This window comes from Neopsephotus bourkii, unplaced genomic scaffold (genome assembly GCF_033783945.1).
Source record: "Neopsephotus bourkii isolate Nb327-2 ecotype Australia unplaced genomic scaffold, CSIRO-AGI_Nbou_v1 NB_53, whole genome shotgun sequence".
Lineage (NCBI taxonomy): Eukaryota > Metazoa > Chordata > Aves > Psittaciformes > Psittacidae > Neopsephotus > Neopsephotus bourkii.
The window spans coordinates 12379412-12403662 of NW_026900570.1; the positions used below are offsets into that span (position 1 = coordinate 12379412).

General features: G+C 39.5%; 1 protein-coding gene across 1 annotated transcript in view; it reads right to left on the reverse strand.

Annotated features, from left to right (window-relative positions):
• MYO3A (myosin IIIA) overlaps positions 1 to 21463 on the reverse strand; it is a 111085-nt gene extending 89622 nt beyond the window's left edge. Inside the window, exons 1-3 of the mRNA XM_061351358.1 lie at positions 21322 to 21463; positions 15429 to 15611; positions 12477 to 12611 (exon numbers count right to left, since the gene is read on the reverse strand). Of these exons, the coding sequence (XP_061207342.1) occupies positions 12477 to 12611; positions 15429 to 15611; positions 21322 to 21369 (366 nt within the window). The 5' untranslated portion in view covers positions 21370 to 21463. The remainder of the gene's footprint in view (positions 1 to 12476; positions 12612 to 15428; positions 15612 to 21321) is intronic.
• Positions 21464 to 24251: the final 2788 nt, after the last annotated feature.

A 24251-nucleotide genomic window follows, 5' to 3' on the forward strand; every position in this document is an offset into this window, starting at 1 on the left:
AAATCTCCCACTAAGGGAGACTCCAATCTTTCTACGTAGCCTGTTTCTGTGTTTCACTAGCCTGAAAGTGAAAGCATTTTTCCTACGACCCAACCTGAATATTTTTGCTTCCAATAAAACTGCTTTATTTTTGTCCTTCCCTCCAGTAGTCTTTGATAACGAATTATCATTATTCTCTACTTAACGCTATCTCTGTCAGACTACTGCCATGACATGTCATTCCTCTTTTTTATAGGCTGTACAAACTTAGTTGCTGAAACCTTTTGAAATCATCCATGTTTTCTAAATTTAGACTGCCTGAAATTTGCCACTGATGTTTGCTCCAAACTGCATACAGAATTCCTTTGGAACTCTTGTCTTAGCTGGGCAGAGCTGAACAGAAGACTCTCCATTTCTTCTTCCCATGGATAGCAGTCCTTTTCATGTGTCTACTGACCTTTGTTTTCTGTGATTCAAAAGAATCCCTCCAGTATTCACAACTGTGAATCTGATGTTACCCTCCAATGTGCCTGTAATTAAACTAGGCGTCCATTCTCAACTTTTTATGCGCACTTTGTTTCATCACCCACGTTATGAATGAACAGGGCAAAAGTAAGATGCCCATTTGAGAATCTCCCAGCCCAAAAGTGAACAACTGAATCCAGTTTTATGAAAAAGAGGTTATCTGCTTTATTGTTTATGTATTTCCACATTTTCCTCACAAGAACTTCACACTGGACCATATCAGAATCTTACAAAAGACACATCTCATATATCACTTTCCCCTTCCTACACCAGGTACCCTGCTTAAAGAAAAGATTTTATTAATATGATTTGTTCTGGCACAATCCAAGTCAACCACTTATCACATTACTGGATTCTGGGTATTTCTACAGTGGTTTCTATTAACTTCTGCTGGAATAACTGTGGATATCACAGTTAAAAAGACTGGTTTGTGTTTCCCTATGTCATTATTTTTTCTCCCTTTGTATATTAAACATTCTTGTACCTCATTTCTCTTGTGTCTTAGTAATATAATCTTGTCTTTACCACTCTCCACATTAGCCTCTCTTGAGTTTATCCGTAAGTGCCTGTACATTAGCTGTGCATTTTTGTTTCTCCTATTTGAAAGCATTCTGAAATATTAAAATAAACAAACCCCGATCCATTCTTACTCATCTCATATTGTGGGGTTTTGTGTTTTTTTTTTTCCTTTTCTCTGCATTAGCTAATTTGCTATTGTGTGTTTAATGTCTTTTAATAACTGCCAGCTACCCTGCTTTCCCTCATTTTTACACTACTTTACTCAGCACACGTACTTATCAGTTCGCCAAGCTAGGTAAAGCATACTCTCCTGAAGCCCATTATCCTTACCCTGCTGCCCCACCATTCTTCCTTTCCTCAGAAGAGTGAACAAAATTATTTTGGTATATTTTCCACTCAAATTTCCTTCCATCTTCAACTTTTCAAATGAGTTCTCAATTAAAATGAACCAACCTGATACAGCCTGTTCCTCAGTCACTTTCTTTGTCTTGTCTCCAAGACAGATTTTGATGGACTGTCCATCTCACAATGCTGGCTGTCACACAGGGTCAGCTGTGACCAGATCAACTCCTGTTCTTTGCCTATGGTGTGACATGCTTTCATAAGTATTACTGCCAAAGAGCACATTCCACTGACAGCACCTGACACCTAGCACAAATATTTGAAGGTCGTTGTGAAGACTTATGGGGAACTAAATCAGTTTCTTCAACAGGCCAAGTGGTTCAATATGCAGCTCTTGTCTGTGCAGCGCAGGTTTAATTTCACCTCAAATGGAAGAAAGATATACACTGGGGTTCCTATTTTTCCTAATAGCAATACAAGATAACCATAACCAAAAGAAACTATAGCAATGCCCTATGCTTTTAGGTAAAGCTGATTACTTTGAATTTCGCCCAAATGAAACATATCACTAAACCAGACATCCTTCCAGAGTTATTTAGCTTCAGTGATCACAAACCATGTGGTATTTGTAATTTTGCTCTCTTACATGATCTAGCACCTTCAGGGCTGTGTTAGTCACAGCCTCATGGGTGTTTTGTTGTTGCTTCTGATTTATTCATTTTCAGTTTGGCTTTTAACTTCTCATTTTCTTTGTCAAGTGCATGTACTGACAAGACAGCCAGCCAGAGGAATAATCTGCCTATTCCATCTTATGCAATCAGCCTTCACAGCCGCTTATTTTTCTCAGGACATAGATATCTCAACCTCACACTGTGGATAAATAGAAAAAGCCGCATCTATGCCCATATTGTAGCTTTCTAGATTTCTTCTTTCAACCTCAGCATAACTGAATGAAGTCACTGGACTTTACATAAACAGGGGAAAAAAAGCTGTATGCCCCTCAAAGCAGGATTTATTCTGTTCTAAAGCATTTGTCATATTGTTTTGTCTCTAACAGAATGAAAAAAAGCAAGTAGGCAACAGCGCTGTACAAAAGACTTACGGGGAACATCTTAGCTGAATTCCGCTGCTAGCTACTTCTGATGCAAACTTCATATTGCACCATTCTATAGTTTACATTCTTTATGTTACAGTACATTTACATCCCCATGAAGTTGCTAATGAAGAAATTAATGTTATCACTTGTCTACATATCTTCCCCAAAAGAGTATATAGCTGAACTGGCATCAAGTTATGATTTGGAACAGTGCTATGTAAAGCAACTGAGATCTAATTCACCAGATAATACATTTACAATAGAAAATCTGCAGGAGCTTCAACTTCTGAAGGAGCTTCAACTACAGCTTTGTAGCCTGACAATGGTGTAACACTGGGTTTAAATTTATTTTTAAAAATGAAATAAATGGAAGGATCAGTGTGCAAAATCACGACTAACCTAACTACAAAACTGAAAGGCACTGGTCAGTTATGAGCCCAGAACTTTCTGAGCAAATGCAAGAGGCAGCTTATCAAGACAGAACATTTTGATATAGAAAACAGTGCAATTCATCATTTTATTATACACAAGGAACAGTGGTAAAAAAAAACATTTACAGTGCAAAACCATCCACTTGGCAAGGGAGAAAAAACAGGGCCTGAGTTAGGGATCAGTAATGTTAACAGAAGAATTTCTACTGACTGCTGCAAGCTTAGCTGAGGCTCTGGAAAACACAAAGAATCTTGTAAGCAAATAAGGCAGCCTGTGGTGACAGTGAGCACTTCACAGCTTTTACTGCTTGCTCAGAATCATATTGCTTTTGTTCACTCTTCACCAATTAAGAAAGTTTCAAAGCACCTTCCTCTTTTGTAGCATCATTTCTACATGATTTGGGGTTGAGACTAGTTCCAAGTACTGCCATGTCCACACTACACATAATACATTTTATGTCTATGTTCTTACATAAAGACAATAATTTAGTGCAATTCACTGTAATTTAAATTACTGCCATAGAAATCTTCTCTATTGAGTTTGAAAGAGTGGCTGGGGAAATACTGATCCAAACAATGGGGCTTGTTGAAAGGCTCCTTTTACAAAAGGAGTGAAGCTGAAACACACTCAGCCAAAACACAATTCTTCTTCCAGAAGCGTGCAGGATGGGTCAGCTTAACTGCTCTAGGAGTTACATGCCTCTCTCTGGTGACTACAAAAGGAGATACCACAACTCTGTCACGGGACCCTATCGTAGCAAGAGTGTCCTGAAGATCATTCCAAAACATTCTTAAAGAGAATTTTCTAAGAACCAAAAGGATGCTAAACTCAAAAGACCTGTGATCTTTTTAAATAAACTCTGAGAGACTAGATCAGACAGGACTGAAATTAGAGTGCTCTCTAAACCAAGCTCTTCCTGCTAGGTATACAAGGCAGTTCCTTGTTTCCAGGGTTTGGTTTCACCAAAGTCAGCAGCTTTCTGAACCGCAATAAATGCTGACATCCTTTCTGGAGCCCAGGAAGCTTTTCTTTTTGTCACCACTGACACCTGGCTGCTTCCTGCAGGTCCTGGCTCCTTACTACACTATTCTTCTTCTATAATCTGTCAACTCCAGCGCTCTCTGGCCAACAAAAGACAAGGATGAGACCTTTCTACACTACAGACAAGTCCATTTGCTCCAGTCACTCCCTGTATAAAGGGACCCAACCTGTAAACTGAGAACTAACACAGCAAAATTATATTGTCTATCACACTTGAATTTAAGCGTTTAAACCTCAGATGTCTGAAGCAAAAAGAGACAAGCCTTAGCCAAAGCACTCTTAAGATGATTGATGCCATTCCTCACTAGAGCTAAAGAAGGTTTGATAATCTGGAATTTCACCAAAAGCTATACAAATGTAGGGTTTGGATTTGATGGTGAGTTTCCTGTGTTTTCAATAACTCCACATCTTTAGTAAAACTGTGATCAAAAATGCATAAAAAATGAAATTATGTTAAATATTAGAATGTGAGAGCATAGTATTCACATGGTATTCAATTACATGGTGGAATGGTAAAACTCTGTTTGTTTGGGTTTTTTTTCTGGGCTTTTGCTTTACTCCACAGTGGCAAAACCTGTTAAGAGTTTACATAGAACTAGCTTTTTGTATGTGCAGTACTCTCCAGCAAGGTGGGCCATAATGTATGCTCACTGGCTGTTTAAAAGATGCGAACTGTGGAAACAACAGTGTAACATGAAATGCTGATTATTTCAAAAATTACAAGTTTTTACTAAAACTTTGAAGCATCAAACGATAGTTGTAGCCACACAACTTTGATCTTGAGAAAATAGGATATAATTCAAGAGTGAGAAATTGCTATAATTGGGAAGCAAAGAGGGATACATTAGAAAATGGAGAAATGAAGTATAATTCAGACATGTAATGGATCAAAATATTCAGTTAGTCTGAAAGGAGCAATTATAACCAAAGACATTACTGAAAAATGATCCATGTTGAGAAATATGAAAGAGCAATTTTCAATTGTTTAATTTTTCTTCTATATGTGTCATTTGGAAGTACCTGATAACATTTAGACAAATGACAACTCACTTCCCCCCACCCCACCCGCTGTAAACTCCAAATGGATGGGTTATTTTCCACCTTGCTCATTTCCTGAAAGATTATTGTTTTATACTAAATCTTCCACACCAAAAAAGTTGCATATACTCTTTCTTATTATAGCTCTTATCATATATTCTATTATACAGATCAATTTCCAAACAAGGGCTTTTTTAAACTCCACAAACTTGCCTTTATTCCCTTAGATGGAAAAGTATCTGCATATATTAGCTGCTGTATCCTACAAAAGCATACCCCTCAGTGATATGCTTTAGTGGTGATCTTGGCAGTCCTGGAGTAATGGTTGGACTTGATGATCTTAAAGGTCTTTTCCAACCTAGCTGATTCTATGCTTCTATGACTGTAAACATGCCAAAGGAAAATCCTAAGTAAATTATTCATTTGTACATACCACAAGGTCCTCTATTTCATGTGAAAGAGAAGTAACTGATATAGCAGTATCTCTAGTTTATCTCAGATAGGCTTATCTCTTTGAAAGCGAAAATGAGACTATTGTGTCCTGCTTCTAGGCCTTCCCACAGATCCTGTGGGGCTCACTCTAGCAATTGTTTGTTACTCAGGGTTGCCTTGCACAAAAATGCATATCACTGAATTTGTTTTTTCCCACTCCTGCCAAAACTATCACAGCAATAAGAAAAACTCCAGTTTCCATACTCTTACCCATTCCTTACAATTGTATTCTTTTTTAAAGACAAAACCTTCACTTTAATGGACTTCAACAACTGAAGTCCCAACAGCTTCGCTGACATGAAATTACCTGCTAAACGGAGATATGCTAGCCTAAGTCACTCCCACTCCCACCATGCAACATCCAAAAAGGATATTGTATGATCAGCATCCACCCAGGCTCTGAGCCTTCCTGCAAGCTGTGAAGCTGCAGATATTTTCAGCCAAATGTGTTTCCACATCAAGAACAAGCACTACCTGCTTTGCAACACTGACAGCAATTCCTCTCTCCCTCTTCCACACACCGAGAGGTGCCGTGAACAGTGACAATACCATTAGCTGCAAAAGAAGAGAGACCAAGCCAATGGAGAGAAAAATGTTTCACTGCTAGCCATCAGGATTCATCATGGCACTGGAAAGCTCAGGAAGAGACAAGGACAGAACTACCTGCCTTGCTCTGAGATTTTCTTTTCTGTGCCCAGCCTGCATTGGCACAAACAGCACTTGGAAGCAGCAGTCTGTGCCTGGATGCAGAATAGAAGCAGGGCCTCACTGTGTTGGCCATGTGTGGGTGACAGCACATTCTGAATGCAAGAACCATAGGCATCTCCTGCCTCATACATGTTACAGGACTCTTTGCCTTTTAGACTGGGATATAGGAATGAGGTAAAGGCATTGATAGCCTGGTCAAGAAAGATTATCAAAATACAAAGGTTTTAAAAGCACTGACCTATATAAATAACACAGAGAACTTGCCAGTCTCCTTATAGGGCTCATAAAGTCAAAATTAATGAGTCAGAAGTAAATACATTGTTGTCTACTGCAAAAAGGATCTCTCTTGGGTTTGGGTATTTTTGGGCAGGGGAGCGTGGTGGTGTTTCTTCCAGTTTCTTGTCTCTCTTCATGTTTTACATCACCCAGTTCTGGAGTTTTATATTGCCCCGCTCTCGAAGAGCTGAAACCTCATCCATGTTAAGCTACAGAATAGCAGTGAAGTATTTGGGTGATGTGCCTCTGCCTTTCTTAATGCAGGTAAGAAAAGGACCTGAATTCCATTAATACATTGTTGTCCTGATCCTGGAAATCCATATTGTGTTTCTGGCCATTTTAGCCTTCTTCTTTAAAAAAGAAAAATATCAATACCTAGAACTTTGGACCATGGTTTCTTCTCTTTTGTAGCAAACTACGCTGCAACCTGGAATTGCAGTGTCAGTATATCAGCTCCCAGCAGAAAAAAAGATAAATCTCAATTTCTCAAGGAAACTGGACCTGCTGAGGGTGGTATTTCTTGTATTTCTTTAGATCAGTATACTCCATAGATAGAACAGCATATAACAGAGCAGAGGAATTTACTTTTTGTTGTTGTTCTTTAAAAGAGAAAGATGCACTTCAGTGAGTTTCACCATATGTTAGAATTACATGTGATGTTGAAAAGGCAACGTGATCAGAAACCCTTCCATGTAGAGTAGGTCAGTAAAGAATCCAAGACTATTAGCCACACTAGATTTGGGCATTAATTAATGTAATTACACTAATTTTTCTCTGTCTAACACATATGTAAATTATGCTGTCACCGTTCATTTATGATTCTGTGAGGAAAATTTTTACATACTTCATGAATTCTAGGGCTCTCTTTGTGACCACAGTCAGCATTTGCAAACATCTGGAAGCATCCGCTACGCTAAACTTCTCTCTCCAAACAGCAGATACCACAGTGCAACAGCACAGCAGACTCACTCCAGACCAGAGGCAGCAGTGCATCTTGTTCAGCATTCTTCATTTTACCCAGGAGTTACTGCAACATCATCTTCTCTTGGCCTTAGTGAGATCTTAGCACTAACCAGCCACCTCTGACCATGCCACTCTTCCCTTGAACCATCATGCTGGCTGCCCCTTCTCAATCGCATCAAACATGAGCTAGTTGCTTTTACTGTTGAGACTGACAGCAGCTTTTCCTTAGGCAGCAACAGATCTACTCCTATCTTTGATTAACTGAGTGCTGGCATCCATTACTGGGTAACAGTAGGCATAACGCTTTCTTTTCTGCTTTGAAGGAGCAGCCAAAACAAACAGAAAACCACAACACTATCCTCCTTCAAATCCTCCTTAATAACTCTCCTCTGCTACAGTGGTGACAAATGCCTGCAGCTGCTTGAGATCACCACTGACTTCTGTGACCTTCTTGGCTCTCCATTTCCAAATCCATTTGTTGTATCTGGCTTAAAGCTTTGATGTAAGCTCTTGCTAGGAAGGCTCACTTTTAGGATTGGAGAGGAGTAACTGATACTCTATACATTGTGCTGAGCTCTCCATCTCTGGGCAAATTAAAAAATGTAATTCTTCTGAAGGATCTGCACAAAACCAGAAAGGACTTATATCAGAGGGTCTCAGCTTGTTGCATACACAGTATATGTGACTCATGGGACAACTGCAACAGCCCCTATGACTGGTAATTGAGTGGGAACTACACTGGTTTCTACTCTGTGTCCACCACAAACAACATTCTCTGTTAGACAGGTTCTTTCTCAGTTTTACGGTTTTAAGCATTTTGGCTAGATGTGCAAGCTTTCCCAGACCAGCCAAGCCACTGGAATTCATCCAGTAGCAATGGGCTACCATTACCCTGGTACAGCAGGTTGGCCCATTAATCTTTTTTTCCATATGGGTCTACCTACACAATTGCTACAGTGTCCTCACTCCGATTAAATGGAATCCATACCACATGTCTGTACTTTTTCTATGTTTGTGAAGAGAGTACCTGGTGACTTGATTCACTAAACTTTTTTGTGTTCTAGTTTAATTCAAACCCTTCTGTTTACCGGGTTCAATGATTTTGTCCTTTCTGAAGAAAATGCCACACAAATAGAAGCTTCCCAAGGATTTAAAAAGAGAATTTAGATATTTCTAGGTTTAAAATTTTTCCTCTTGATATTAACTTTAAAAGATCAAAGGAAAGTAACAGATTTGAACCACTTCAGGCAAACTTTAAATTAGCAAACACAGCTGCCAACTGGATCACCCTAATCCTTTATTATAATCTTTCTGCAATTCTTTTGAGTTCTCAGTGTCTGGTTAGTAGGTTCAATTAGTATAAAGAAACATTCAGAAGATAAAAATCGAAGTACACCACTTTGCCTGCAACAATGTAGAATGGTACAAGCTACCAATGCATTAAATTAAGCAAATAATTAAAACTAAGTTAATTATTTATTTTAATTAAAATACATTATTATTTAATGCATTTATTTTCCCACGGTAAAACGTTGAGGGAATGGGAAGGCTAACGTGCCACTTCAGAAAAGCAGATTCCAGGCACAAGCTATTCTACAGTTTCACATGGTTTCTCTGATGAAGGTTACCCTACAACAAGAAAAGGTTTCTACATGAGGACAAAGATGAATCAGGTTCATTTCAGTCAAGACTGGGCATAACCAGTGCCTGTACAGATTGTACTAGCTAGTGAAATACTGTTTGTGAAGGTACCTTTTAGCATTAGAGGTGATCAGAAAACAGAGCTAGCAGTCTACTGGAAACTGTTAACATATTATTCCCTCTCAAATGAACAGGATTCTATATTTATTGCCACACATTGAAAAATATTTAGATTTGGAAATGTTTTCCTAATGTTGAAAATATTATATTCTACTATATGGAATATTATATATAGAAATAAGGGTATAATAATGACACAAAAATTAAACTTCCATGCTCTAAAAGAAGACTGTATGACATGGCAGTAGCATCAAGTTTACTGTGTCCATAAATGGGTAGTAACAGAATTGTCTGGAACATCCTTAACACAGCAGTCATGGTTGCTGGAGAGCATGAGGGAAATTGACTGAAGAAAAACTGGACAGACTCTTCCTAAATAGCATCTTCTAGTGCCAACACAGGAGACAAAATACTGTGTGACACAGACCACTGGTCTAACTCAGCAGGGCATTATAAATGTTCTCAAAATGGTCATGTACACACTAGGAGACCAAAACCACCTACAAAGAATGTTTTGTCAGTCTGCTTGACATTCAGCACAAAGGGATGCATTTCTGTGACTTCTTGGCAATTCCCTCTACCTCTCCAGAAATTAGGGTTTTCTACAAAATTCTTTGATATTACAAACCTGTATTTTTGGGTGGGAAGTTGCTCTACTCAAACCTTTTTTTTTTTTTTTATACCAAGCTAAGGTTTAACGCATTAAAGCAATTTTTCCCTATAAAATAATGCCTGTTCCTTCTATTTTCTATAAAAATATACTAGCCTACTTATGTGGCTCACAAACCAAAATCCATCCCATATACGGCATGCATAATTTTGTCTTTAAAAAATGGACTAAAATGCTTCTGAAAGGTCTACATTATCTGTGTAGGAAATGTGAACTACAGAAATATGCTGCATTATGATTCTTGGTCTCTGGCTTACAGTAGGAAGTAAAAGCTGCGTAATATCTACCATTTACCTTGCTATGGTATTTTCAGCCTTCATGCTGTCTTGACTAGGTTGTTATTTGCACCAGATCTTGGGCAAGGGCTGTGCCACTTGTTCTCCCACCTGCCTTTGACCCACAGGCTCACCTGCAGGGACTAATATGTTTTATCTCTCTGTTCCATCTTCATCAGCTGATTTCCAGTTATCTGAGATCTATTCCCTTCTGAACTAACATCCAGAGCAAAAAGAAATGGTCTACAGCACATGCTGCCTTAGCTGTGTCATCATGCTGGTGTCTGCTGACATGAAACTGCTAAGCTGATTCACCCCAAGTGCATACTCAAGTAATTTCAATGCAAACTCAATAGGCCAGTTTCTTCTGCCTGCAGCTCTTGGACATTAAGCTTTGGCTTAATATACATGGCAAGCATCTTCCCTCCACAATATTCTTCATTACAAATGTGATTAGAACAGCATCAACACATGAGCAGATGTTCAGCATATCTGAGTGCAGCCTATGGAGAGGGGGGATTTCTGAAGTGAGAGTCCAGTACTGTTACCCTGAACAGTTGATAACTTCATTGAGAGAAGGAGATGAGAAAGTTTTCCTCCTTGATATCAAACTCAACAAAACTAAATTTCAAGACTGGATTTCCTTGTTCAGACAACACAACAGTTCTGAAGTGAAAATGCTCTTTTATGATAAAATCAATTAAAACAAAACAAAAACAAAGCAATGTAAACAGAGTTCTCTGTAATCTAAAGCAAAGACTAATCACCACCTTTATGAATTTAGACACAAACTTTTAAAAAACCCTAAAACCAGAAAAAAAAAAAAAAACAAACCCCACCAAAACAACCCAAAGCAACAAGACAGAATAGAGATGATTATGATATTTTCATTCTTATCAAGTCTAGGACACCTAAAAAACCACTGTGAAAAACAAACTGCAATGGCTCTATAAAGGTGCATACAAGCTGAAAGGGAGGTGACACTTCAATAGAGGAATCTTTTCCACAACAGTTTTCTTTCACAGACAATTTTACTAAAGGGAAAGTTTCATCAAAATCACCACTGGAATTTATTTTTCAACTTATGGATGTCTACACACAAACCCCCCAGCTGAAATCCATTATATTCATGGATCTACATGTGCAGTGACAAAAAGCATCCAGGACTATTCCACACACTCATAGTAGAAGTTGCACAAGTACAGATTGGCATATGAAGAATAAGTATAAAAATTATACTCTGGATGTAGGTTTGTGGTTTTCACATTAAGAAAATAAATCCATGTGAAATATAAAACCTAAAATATAAACACTGTTTCCTCAGAGTCTGCTCCATCCTGGCAGTTTGGCATCCATCCTTTACAGGCCAGAAGTTTCACAGATGGAAGTTTCAACTGCCCAGCAGACACAACAGAAGCTAGATCTTCAAAGGTGCTCACTGCACAAAGAGTTGACATCTTGTGATGTCAGTCTAGCCTAATAATTTATTATTTCCAAGGCAAACTATTCTTAAAAACATCTTCCCAATGCAAGTTAGAAGAATTTGGAAAAGCTTTTAGAACTTCAGTATTTTTAGAGCTTTCCAGGATTAGATAACTTTATATCACTGAGATATTTGGCAGGAGATTTGTATTCACTTACCTGACAAATTATAAAATACTATCAATTCTCCAATCTCAACCATATCAAACACTGATCAAACATCAGCAACAGCTTTGATTGTTTCAGAGACATTCTTCTTTTTCCTCTGGGGAGAGGAGGCAGTTTTTGCAGAATAGGTTATAGTGGATCTATAAAAACTGTAACAATCAAGCTCTTTGCTCCCAGACTAGTCAAAACTAAAGACTGAAACACCCAAATCACAGGTCTTACCTTCCACTGACTCCATTTGTGGAAATTCTGCTGCATTCAACAGTATCTAGGCAGTAGCCTGTTTTTACTGACTTACCTATTTGTGCATTTACTTACATTTTAAAAAAGCAATTCAATTAATTAATTTCTATTATTTTATTTAGGAAAAAAAATCACCATAACTTTCTTTAACTTTTATGTCCTATCTTAGTCATATTTAAAGAAATACTGTTAGAGAAAGATTCCCATGGCAAGACTATCACCAAAGAAAGATTTTATGCAGCAAGTTCTATGAAACTGTATCAGAATTTATATCCTAATTCTGAAGCCACAGCACTATCAGTATAATACCAAAATAAGAATGCTGAACTCTGAGCAGACCATTAATTCAGGACACTGTAGAGACTGAAGAGCAGCATTTATCATTTCACATGCAACCACTATTGAGTTTATGCTCAACATAAGAGTGCCAACTGGAAGAAAACTCTTACTTTTCCAAATTGTTTACCTCAAGAACTAGCCAAAGCTGGTCTCCATTCTTCACATCTTTTTTATAGTACATGCCATAGAATTTGACTACATTGGGATGATCAGAGAGAGCTTTCAAAATATTGTACTCGGCTTCAATTTCTTCATCAATATCCTAGTGTCACAAATGAGAAATACACAGAGGTTAATAAATAAATAATGGTATCCATTTTAAAAACCCAACACATAACACTTCTGTCTATTCAAACAGAGTCTGAAATACAGCAAGGGAAAAATACCCATGAACTTGCAGATCTTAAAGCAAAAAAAAAACAACAACCCAAACCCCACCAAAACAAAAAAAAAAAAAACAAAAAACCCCCCGAAACCCCAGAAAGTCAAAAGCCAAAAATCTAAACACAAAACACACAATAGCCCTGACTGCCTTAGAGAAATTGGAAGAGAATTAGCCCCCTTTCCTACTGTGATTTAATATGGGTTTGTGTCTCCTGAAGGGTACTCAATTTTATGAGATTTTTACTATTATAAGGAGAAATGAAAATAGAATGAAATTAATAGAATATTCATTCTGTGCATACTAAAAAGGAAAATATTCCTCTGTATTTTATGAAAGAAGAAAACTTTAAATATTTGGTTGAGTTTAACATATTTACTTGCATAAGAGTTCCTCTTGTAGAGATGCTACAGGGAATATTTTCATGTGAACTTAGACATAGGATGATTTGGTTAAAAGCCCTAAAGTACAATGGTATTTACTTAATAGTCCTAAGAACAAGACTAACAGCATTCTCAGTCCCATCTTTATATATTCTCATTTCAACACGTTTGCTTTCCTGTTTCACTTTCAAAAGCTGAGCTGTTATTCAACACAAAGATTCCAAGAGCTCTAAAGGATTCAACATGAAGCGCTTATTTCAGTCTCACACCACCCACAATCAAAGTTTCCCAGTTTAATGTGGAAATATCAGTTAAATCAAGTGAAATAAAACACATTTCTGCTTATTTTCTTCAGTCTACCTCTCAGGCGGCAGGATTCTGAAACCCTCTTCAAAGAAAAATCTAAAATGTAAAGAAAACATAGAAAGTATCTTTTTCTTCATTGCAATGGCTCCCTCTGCAGCCATTAATAATACTTTCAGTTTAAAGAAAAAGAACTAGTTTATCGCTTTCACCCTATTTCTAATACAGGATTGCAATTTTAACAGTAACATGAAGGCTCAGAAGCTACCCTACACGTCCTGTAAATAGGAGGGGGGAAAGAAGAATACTATTCTTAGAATAGAAACAATATATTCAGATAAAAGATTCAAGCCTTGCAGTGTGACGTTGACTACATTACTGACTTCCATTTTTTTTTACTCAAATAAGGAATCTGGTTTTACCAGTTACACATTTTCTCTCCTTCATTTTCTTGTGTTGTGTATTTATCCATTGTATTTCTTCTGTGGTATTTACATTCTATTCCCTTTTCTCCTCCTTAATCTATTTATTTCCTCTAGTATCAGCTTTACTACCTCTTCTTTCTTCCTGTCATCATCCTTTACCCTTTTCCTATGGCCTCCAAAGTGCACACCACTTCGAATGCGTCCACAATGCCTTCAGTAATCCCTCCCTGCCATAGCCAGTTGCGACTTAAGAATCACTCCTTAACAACCGTGAAACAGATGAAAGCAAAAGCATTTCCTGCCATACAGGCATTTAGATGAACACCAACTAAAAGTCCTGCCTATTCATTGTAAGCACATGAACCTTGTTTACTGAAACCAACAGAATCAAAAATAGTTTCCAATGCACTTGAATTAATCAAGATCCTTATCACTTGGCTGCAAACCATGATTACTTTGGGAGAGGTACATATCGTAGAGATGTCTCCTTTTGTTGCTTTGAAAGCATGCTGACATAAAAATCAGATGAACAAGAAACACGGCAAAGAAAATGCAAGACGTTATGTTATCACAAACTCATTTCATGGACTTATGGGCCATGAGATCCCAGTCTGACATTATGTGATATGCAGGTGTAGACAGAGCCCTGTGTGGCTGTGCATCTCCAGACCTGCAGCATTTCACACAGCACGGCATGTTCTTCCCTCCCTGCCCAGAGCTTGTGCAATGGAAGTCCATCCCTCACAACCATGTATTGGAAGTGCAAATGATGAGCTCAAAGGAGCCACTTGAAACAGAACAGTTTTTTGTTCAAGTTTCATAGGTCACTGTTCTCATGAAAAATCCCAAGCCACATGCAGCACCGGTGGGATATGCCTTTACAAACCAGGCTGATGTTCTTCCTTACTCTTTGAGCATTTATCTACCATCCAATGAATGCCAGTTATTGAGAACAAAAACATAGTCTACAACGTATTTCCACCTCCCAATCACCTGTTGCTTTGTGTGTAGGTGCTATTTCCTTTGTATTTTCCATTTGAAAAGATGGATCCCTCTGTGATATCCATGTAATTTGGCACATTATGAAAGCACAGAACCAACAACATAAAGTATGCTATTTTATTTTTAAAATATCATTCACAGCATGTAGTCAAAATCATGTAGTGAAAATAGAAGCTTCCAGGTACATCTAATGCACTTAGAAGTATGCAACTTTTTTACTGGCTAGTGTGCACCAGTAAAAATAAAAGCAGCTAGGACTTCTGGTACTAAATATAATCAGATCTGCTTCTGGAATTAAGAGATAAACACAAGGTAATCAAAAGTAAAAGCAACAAACTTTAGGTATACTTCTAAATTCTACCACATGCAATCACTTCCAAGATCACTTCTGGTTCAAAAAAATGCATTGATACATAGCCTGACACTTAGCAGGTTGAAGCAGTTTATTTCACCATCACTTCCAATGCAAATGATTTACCAAGATTTAAAAAGATAGAAACAAACCCAAAAAAAAAAAAAAAAAAAGACCACAGAAATTCACTTACAATTAAAGAAGACCAAAACAAGTCATTTAAGTAGCTTACATGAACAGGATCCAAAATTTTGACTGCTGCTTTGCTGCCATTTTTCTTATTTAACACCTTGAAAACTTTTCCATATGTTCCTTTGCCAATAGTCTCAATTATTTCCCAGGTATCTGAAGGATCAGGAAAGCTATCAAATATGATTGTTTTCCCAGTCAATGGAAGCATCTCAAATGATGGCTCCTAGGAAGGAAGAAATTTTAATGTTTACTCAACAAATGGTTAATAGCAATCGTTTTCTTACAAATGCTAAGAGAAATACATATTCCAATCTTAACACTAGAAATGTTTTTGCATGTACTGTGCACTGAAAGCATAACGTCCAGCACTCCCTGGGATTCATATAGGCACAATTCAGCCAGGACACTGACTGCAGCCTCTTCCTAAGGCATTACCTTTCCACCTCACGGGAGCTTTACCGCTTCCAGGCAAAGCATTTTCTTCACCAGAAAATGAACACAAATGAGTTGGAACATTTTGGGTAGAACTCTTTTTATTTTTTTTCTTTTTCCTATTCTCAAATATTGTTTTGCTCAAAATTCTGTTTTGCTTTCTGGGGCTTTTTTGGGGTCTTTTGTTTTTTTTTTTGGTTTTTTGTTTTTTTTTTTTTGTTTGGGTGGTTGATTTTTTTTTAATTAATTTATACATATATAGAAATGCTTGCTATGAGGGACTTCATAACTGGGCCTACACAAAATAATAAGCAAATAAAGGATGATAAGGGAATTAGGATTCATAATCCTAAAACATTGCTTTCTGGGATTCAATAATGATGGAATTTCAACATTTCTCTACCTGAGCTTTAGTTTTTAGAATTGAGGTTAGCTATTTAAGTTTTACTGGATACTCAATCTGTAACTAGTGGTTTTGGGAGATGAAAAAAAAAAAACATAGAGAGCTCCTTCATAAGAAATGAGACCCTGTTTGAGCAGGAAGGGTGGACTAGATGACCTTTGGTGGTTCCATCCAGCCTCAAACATTTTGTGACTCTCAGACATGCAAATCCTATCAGGGTCTGTCTACACAGAAACTATTTTCTACAGATTCTGTAGCTTTCCATCAAAATCTAGGGTCTGCTATGCCCCACATTACAAGAGTACACAGTAACAGCCTTTGACCCAGGCAGGTTATGACAGGAGATAGGCAGAAGATAAAGAAAGGCAGACTCATTTCCTCCTCTTCAAAGCTGAGCACATAAGATACAGGAATGCAAAGACCAGCCTGTCCCAGAGCCAAATAGGGAACTGATACCCTGAATCTCCAAATACACCCTTAAGCAAACACCCACCCCTGTGCACAGAGGTTTTATAGCAAGAACATTCTAAGAAAAAACAATGGACATCATAACCTGCAGCTTCAGACAGGTTTCTTCCCCAGGCTTTGTTAACTTTCTATACATTAAAAGAACACAGCTGAAATTCATTGACTCCCAGAATCAGTTGTTTATTTGTCTGTTGAGACTGGTACAAGGAGAACTGTAAAAAGGGTTTAGGAAACATGATCCTGTAGGTGCTATTTGGCTATCAGAGAACGTACTAGAGACACTGTCACATGTACTTGCATTTTCCTCTGAAAAATCACACCAGTTGCACATCATCTTCTCTTAAGAAAAGTCACCACATACTTAAAAACAATGCATTCAATAACTGTCATGCTTAGTTCAATAATTTAAGAGTGCCATTCCAGAAAGAATTTATTCACACTAATACTTTGTCTTTGAATTTACAGCTTCAAAATCATAACTTGAGTAACATCGTATTTCCTCACTTCCACCATTTTTAAGAACAAGCCCCTGCAGATAAATTGTTTAGCTTCCACTTCTGTTATTAAAAATATTTGAAATGGAATGATTTCAAGTGCTCTGTTCTGGGTGATGAATAACGTTTTATTACATCTCAGTGAAGGCGAGAAAGCTGATACTGATTTAACCTCATATATCAGCAATAAATTGGACTGTCTCTGGAATACGTCTGGATGCCCAAACAACTGGGTAATTTATCATATCCCTCACCCTTAGAATTTTACTTAAAAAACCCAACAACTTACAACTTGATCCAAACTTCTGAACTGGGAATGTACCCTTGAACTTCTATAAAAACCCTTTGAAATACTTCTGGTGTTCTCAGTGTGACAGTTCACTCAGCTTCTGCTCAGATTTTGTCAAACCTGGCTCCTGCTAAGGACTGATGCATGCGGGGAGCAGCACCATGAGGTCAAACCCAGAGCACCAGGTAGGCAGGACAGGTGGCCAGAAAGAGCTAAAGGGCCAATATGCACCGTGACCACCTCCAAATCACTATGTCCTACAGCCATTATCTTTTGTCTGGCAGTCTCCTTGGAATCTGCTAACTTAGGGAAATGATGTAGGCCAAGCCTCCAAGCTCGAAAGCATAAAACATAAGCTTACCCAAAGCTTTTGAAGTGGATCCAGCAGCAGCTGGAATGCTGAGGCCTTCCTGCTTCTCTGTGGGATACAGGGGATACCCACACTGTGATAGAGGAGGAAAAGATAAGCATTTCTGTCCTCAGCTTGCTAACTGTCTTCTTCTCCCCACACCCACCCCCCAAGTTCTTCTCCTAGATACACAGATGAAGAGTTATGGGTTATAAATTATGAAGCCTTATAACGTGAATGGTGAATAAGTGAACTCGTGCTAAATCAATCTGGGCAAAAGGGGACTGAGCCCCTGTTTGCTGTGCTTGTTCGTTGTATTTCGTAATGAGCTCATGAAATAAAGTTTAAACCACAGAGCACACTGTCAAGTAAATTCAAGAGATCCAAATGGACTATGACAGAGTGATTAAATTCAGGGTATTTGAGGCTGGAAAATAATAGTTTTGTAGTTCCAAGACAACAAACCAATGTGGTAGGGTGGTTTTCTTCCTCTAATAGGGGGATCTGATGTTAGTTGTAAGAACAAATTGGATTATAATTATTATAAGCCATCCCCTATATGAATTCTCACTTCCTAGGTCACCTCAAACATACACGCCCTATGCAGCAGACGTCGGGTTGCATAACAGAGATATCCAGTGACAGAATTGTTTAGGTTGGAAAAGACCTTTAAGATCATCAAGTCCAACCATTAATCTAGCATTGCCAAGTCCACTGCTAAACCATGTCCCTAAGAATCCCTGGCCATCACCAATGCTGGTAGATTGCTATATTCTCCATCATTTTCAGTATCTAGCTAGTTTGGAGTGGGGAAGAGAAAGGGCAGCTTCATGAAGAACAAAGTGTATCTCCTTGGGCTATCAGATCACTGCAAAGGCAAGTCAGTGAAGCTCATTTATCACACCCAAAACCTAGGTCACATACTAATTACACTCTTGAGGGCTTTACGGTCAAGGCCATAGAGCATTGCAGACAATAGAGTCAAGAAGGAATAAGCAATAGGTTTTGTTCTGCAGGCTGGGTTGCACGCACGATGGAACCTGAATTTCACGTGGAATATTACACATCAATCCAATATTTTTATTGTTGTTTTATACCACCAAAGTTTGAAGCTTCTCTCTTATTTCTTCTGCAAGGAGCTGATAAAACAAAGAGAAATACCTTGCCTCATGTCATTCATCCTTCTCCATAAATGGAGCCCACATGATTACCAAAGCAGATACCTATTCATATATGACTAAAATGAATCCAGCCTTTAGGTTCCTATCAGCATCTTGTCACCTGAATACCAGAGTCTTCTGGTCTTGAAAATTAGAATCAGGACTGCCTTGGTTCAGTTCAAAACACACCTACCGAGGTTATCTTTGATTTCTTTCAATTGTCCACACCACTCCCCCTTCTCATTTCAAAGACTACCTGAGTTTAACCTGACGTACCTGCACATACCTTACCCTGTAATTTGCCAGACATCTTCACATGTGTCACAGGAGGTAGATGTCAGGAACCAGCAACACTGGTTTACATTGCCTATTGGGTCTGCTACCTCAGTAGAGGTGACACCTGCACTCCTTCAGATTCTGAAACTTAAACCTCCTGCCTAATGGATGTCAGAAAAAGATCACCCTAAACAAAAAACCAAAACCCACCCCCTCACGACCCCCCCCCAAAAAAAAAAAAAAAGAAGAAAGAAAAAGAAATTGCAGGTAATGTTTATGTAGAGACTGCAGAGGCTTGTTATATCAAAGAAAAAAAAAACCCTTCTCACCTCACTTGTTCACCACCTGATGCCTTTATACAATACGTGGCTTATAAGTTCTTTGGTCTGGTACTAATCGCAAAGCACACTGGGGCCCTGAAATACTTAATGCAATAGCACAATAAAATCCCACAACACGTTTGCTCTTAATTCATGAGTTTATTCCACACTGAGAAGAACTTAATAAGAATGTTAAAGGTTGCTGCATGGAATCCTTAAGACAATCCAAGAACATGAGGCTACATACACCATTCATCACACTGATACCTAGCACTTTTTGGATAAATGTCCAAATAATTTGATTATTCAACCATGAACATGGATTGTAGCTCAGATCCTGAGCTAGTATAAATGTAGCCATAATGAGCCACTTAGGCAGCATACTTTCTCATCCATCATTCAAACAATAAGTTTTGCACTGGAAATCATAATACCACCCCCACTTGATTCTAGGGGATATTTGGCCTCTGATTCCGATGATGGTACAACCTGTATCTGAATGGGAACTACAGACAAATCTAAGGTCAGTGTGAGCAGATTATCTAGTGTGGCAATTAATTAAAATCAAGTGCTATGAACACAATTTTTTGTTTTGTTTTGTTTTTTTTAACTTCATTTGTCAAAAGCCAAATACACTCAGCAGTATAATTTTACTCTAAAATGCGAACAAAAATATAAATCTGTGCAATTACGTAATTTATGTATTATCTGTGTATCTATCTGTATTATCCTCTTTGATTGCATATCAGTTTGCTTACTACTTTCCACTGTATACATTCCCCAGTGTTTTCCCAGAACTGAATAATTTTTTTTCCCATCTGCAAGAAACTTTTCAGAGAGAAAAAAACCAAACTCTCTTTAGCCCCAGCTACGGTAGATGAAGAATGAAAATCAATCACCTTCTTTAGCAGCCAGTCCACTTTTGTGCTTGTACAAGTAAGAAAGACACCAGACCTGGAATTCACCTAACTTGATATGTGTACAATATACCTATTGGAACCTAAGCTAGATACCATAATCCCATTCTAGTCAGCCAAAGCAATCAAAAATTGATTTACCTGATCTGGTTAGCACCTCCCTTAGCATAAGAAGACTTGCTCTCCAGACTCTAATGATTACCGTGGCTAAATTTCCATTGACTACAACAGGAAACTAGTTATACAGCTTCAGGAGTAGACATGTTAGGTGAAATGAATCCTAGCCTACTCACCTTATTACTGGAAACGAAGTTATACCTTGACAACTGACAAAATTAGTATGAGATCCATGCTACAGTCAGGGAAACTGCAAGCTAGCCACATCTCATCACTTGAAAGTTGGCAGGCACAATGACATTGCCAAACAAACTTTGAACCTAACGACTGAACCCTAAATTAATGTAATTGTAGAAAGGGATTGTTACTTTAAAGTGTTTGGAGGCAAGAAGTGATGATAAATTTAACTTTACCTCAGACACTGTATTTCCTGGGCACAGTTCAAAATATATATGTTAACCTTAGGGCTGCTCAAGGGGAAAAATGGGTCCATTTTTGAGAGCACTTTTGAAGTGTTCGCTCTTTGAAGGAACTGGGTAACTGTTTCTTCTGTTTCTAAAAACACTTTTCTTCTTTGCTGACTGGTATCCAAAAGAACTTTCCCAACTAAGCAAGACAGCTTTTAGAGAAACATGATGCCTCTGGACTCCTTGACCTCTGTAAAACTTCTACATGCAGCAGAGAAACAGAACTGTGTGGTGTCGGTACCTGATCTCCTCCTATTGATAAATGCATATTGGGTGTCCATACTGACATTTCATCTGCTGATTATTATTCAGCTAATCTTGACATTTTGACTTGCTGCTAACTGAACTGGTCAGCTTGCTTATGAGAGGCTCCAGCTCTTCACTCTTTGCTCTGCAGGAGGCCACTGCTGGAAGAGATCTACATCAGTGTGAGGTTCCACCTTGGTTTTCTTCCATTCACCTCCATGCCCTGCAACAGTAGAAGTCCTACTCTATGCTGAGGTTTACTGTTCTCAGGAAACACCATTGGAGGAGAGGTTTTTTTAAGCCATAGGTTAAAGAATCAGCAAGGGCTGTAAGCATCGGTCTAATCTTGTGCATAAGGGCTACAATCCTTCAGAGCTCAAAGCTCAAACATGTCATCAGTACAACATCCCCGTATTTGTAGCCAACCTTTAGCTCTAGGAAGAGGCTACAAAAAGAACATGGGAACAAAATGGTGAATTACTGTAGTCAATTCTAAAAGCTCTGATATTTTGAAAACAAATCAGAGCTAAAGATATTAGTTTCAGTTGTCATCAAACAGAAAATATTTATGCAGGGACATTACCATCATGAAAACAAGATTAATAATGGAAGGGGGAATGGTTCGTTATCAAATTGTATTTGGACCTTGTGCCACCAGAAGTAATGAACTGACATTAGCAAACCATGAATCGAATCATACCTGGCTCATTTTGTGGCTCCTAGAAGAGAGGCGCTGCAAGTGATGAGAATAATTTTTCAATGGCTACACGCTGGATCGATATACTAGCAAAGAACATAGCTTTCAAAGCTAAAGCATCACTTAATTTTCCTATTTTAACACAGTAAAATTCTATAAGGCCATAAAAATCAATATGGTGCAATCTGACTCACTCCCTATGTCTCAGAACTTCAAACAGCAGCTAAGCGGCAACTAAAAATTAATTTAGAAGCTGTATCAACAAGATTTGGCAGGCCTCGAAATGAAGGCGATATAGTAATTCGATAGGAAGATAAGCAAGGCATTTCAGACAAGAAGAAAATTTGCCAGCACTTAACATTAGCAGGCAAGAAGTTACGGGGTATGTGCGCACCCCGGGATGCTGTTGGCCACAGTAAGATTCCACACGTTCTCCTTAAGGCCCACGGTCTGCAGGCTCTAATAGTGCCTGCAGCCAGCCTCAGCACCCTGGCTGTCACCACCACAAGCACCTCCCCTGATACTCACTTTCCTTACCCCGAAACTCACCCACAGACAAAAAAGAAACAACTTAAAAAGCAGAAAGAAGCAGGATCTGCCCCTCGGCCTGAACGAGTGAGCCCAGGGGACAGGTACAAGGCAGCGCCAACCTGCGCCCTCCACTCCTCCCAGGGACGAGATCCACTCGCTGCATACTCGGCCACGCACGCTCCTGCCTGGAGCGCCCGGCCCGACGGAGGGGCGGCAGCGGGAGGCACCGTCACACCCGTCCTGCCTGCCTGCCGTTTTCCGAGGGCCGGGCTGCCTCGAAGCCCTTTGGCGAGGCGTGGTTGCTCAGCAGCGGCGGAGCCACCAGTCACTCTGCGCCTACAGGAACCCCGCTAATACCCTACCCACCGCTCCCGGGCCGGGAATTACCCGCAGCGAAACCTCCTGTCCCCGCAGAGCCAGCACAGCCAAGGGGGCTGGGGCCGGACACCTCCGGCAGTCGTGTCCCGGATTCGCCCTCCTCCTCCTCCGGACGGCCCTGGCCCGGCCGCAGGCCCGCCCCGGGGTCAACGGCGGATGAGCGGTTTGCCCCCCTAATCCCCCGCAAGCGCCGCCAAGCCGGGAGGGCTCGGTCCGCCCCGGGAAGGGCAGGACAGGGCACGGCGGGGGCGCCGGGGCAGCCCGGCTTCCATTCGCGGCAGGGGAACGGGCGGATGCTGAGGGCGCAGCCGAGCCCGGCAAGGCTACAACCAACCGGGGGTTCTGGGGGTGTTCGCGTACGGAGCGCGGCCACAGGCGCCAGGGCCGATCCGCCCGTCGGGGGATTACACCGCGCCTGTCGGCCGCCGGCATCCCGGGAGGCTTACCTGCGCCGCTAAAAATACTTGAGACCTGGTGCGTGCACAGAGCTCACGTTAGTGCCTGTTGCAGAGGGGTAGCTACAAAGCGGCAGCACTACATAATACACGGTGGCAGGGTGAAGCTGCAAGACAAAGTATTCAAAAATTGGGAAATGGATGGATTTTACTATTATAGCTGCTAAGTAATATACGAGCCAGGCTTCAATTATTCTTCTTACGTTTTATTTGAAGGATGCTTAGCACTTCCACTGCAAAGAAGCAGCCAAACTTAAACAGCACCAGGGAATGTGTGCCTCCATTGGAGACTTCTGCTGTCACACTGAGTTTACCTTGTTCCATTTTTCCCATAATGTTTGAACCTGGGTTTTGTTTTCAGATAGGTCTGACAGTAGGGGAATTATTTCTGAGCCACCTGTGGTATACCTTTTTTATGAAATCAGTGCAGAGACCAAGTAGCTCATGGACAGCCTTCCCACATGAATATATCGGTGATGGGAAAGGCTGCTTGACCCAATCCCAACATCAAATAAATCACATGGATAAGAAGCCTTATAAAACTCCTCATTGTGGGAAAATAATCAATAGAAACCTATATATCCTTAAACCACAAACACCACAAGCCAGATATTTATATGGACAAGAGGCCTCCTTAATTCCCTCCATCAAATGGCTGCTTCTTTACTGTATAAAAATTGTTAACATTTCTAGACTGTGTGCAGCATTATGCACATAGGAATTCATGAGGAGAAGTTTAAGGTGCAAAGCTTCCCTCTCCTTAAGTGAGGCTCTCACTGATTTCAGTGTGCTTATGAGTGCTTAGAACCCACTGCCTTTCAGCTGTGTGTCTGGCTGGACGGCAGGTTACAGGCAGAAGCTTGA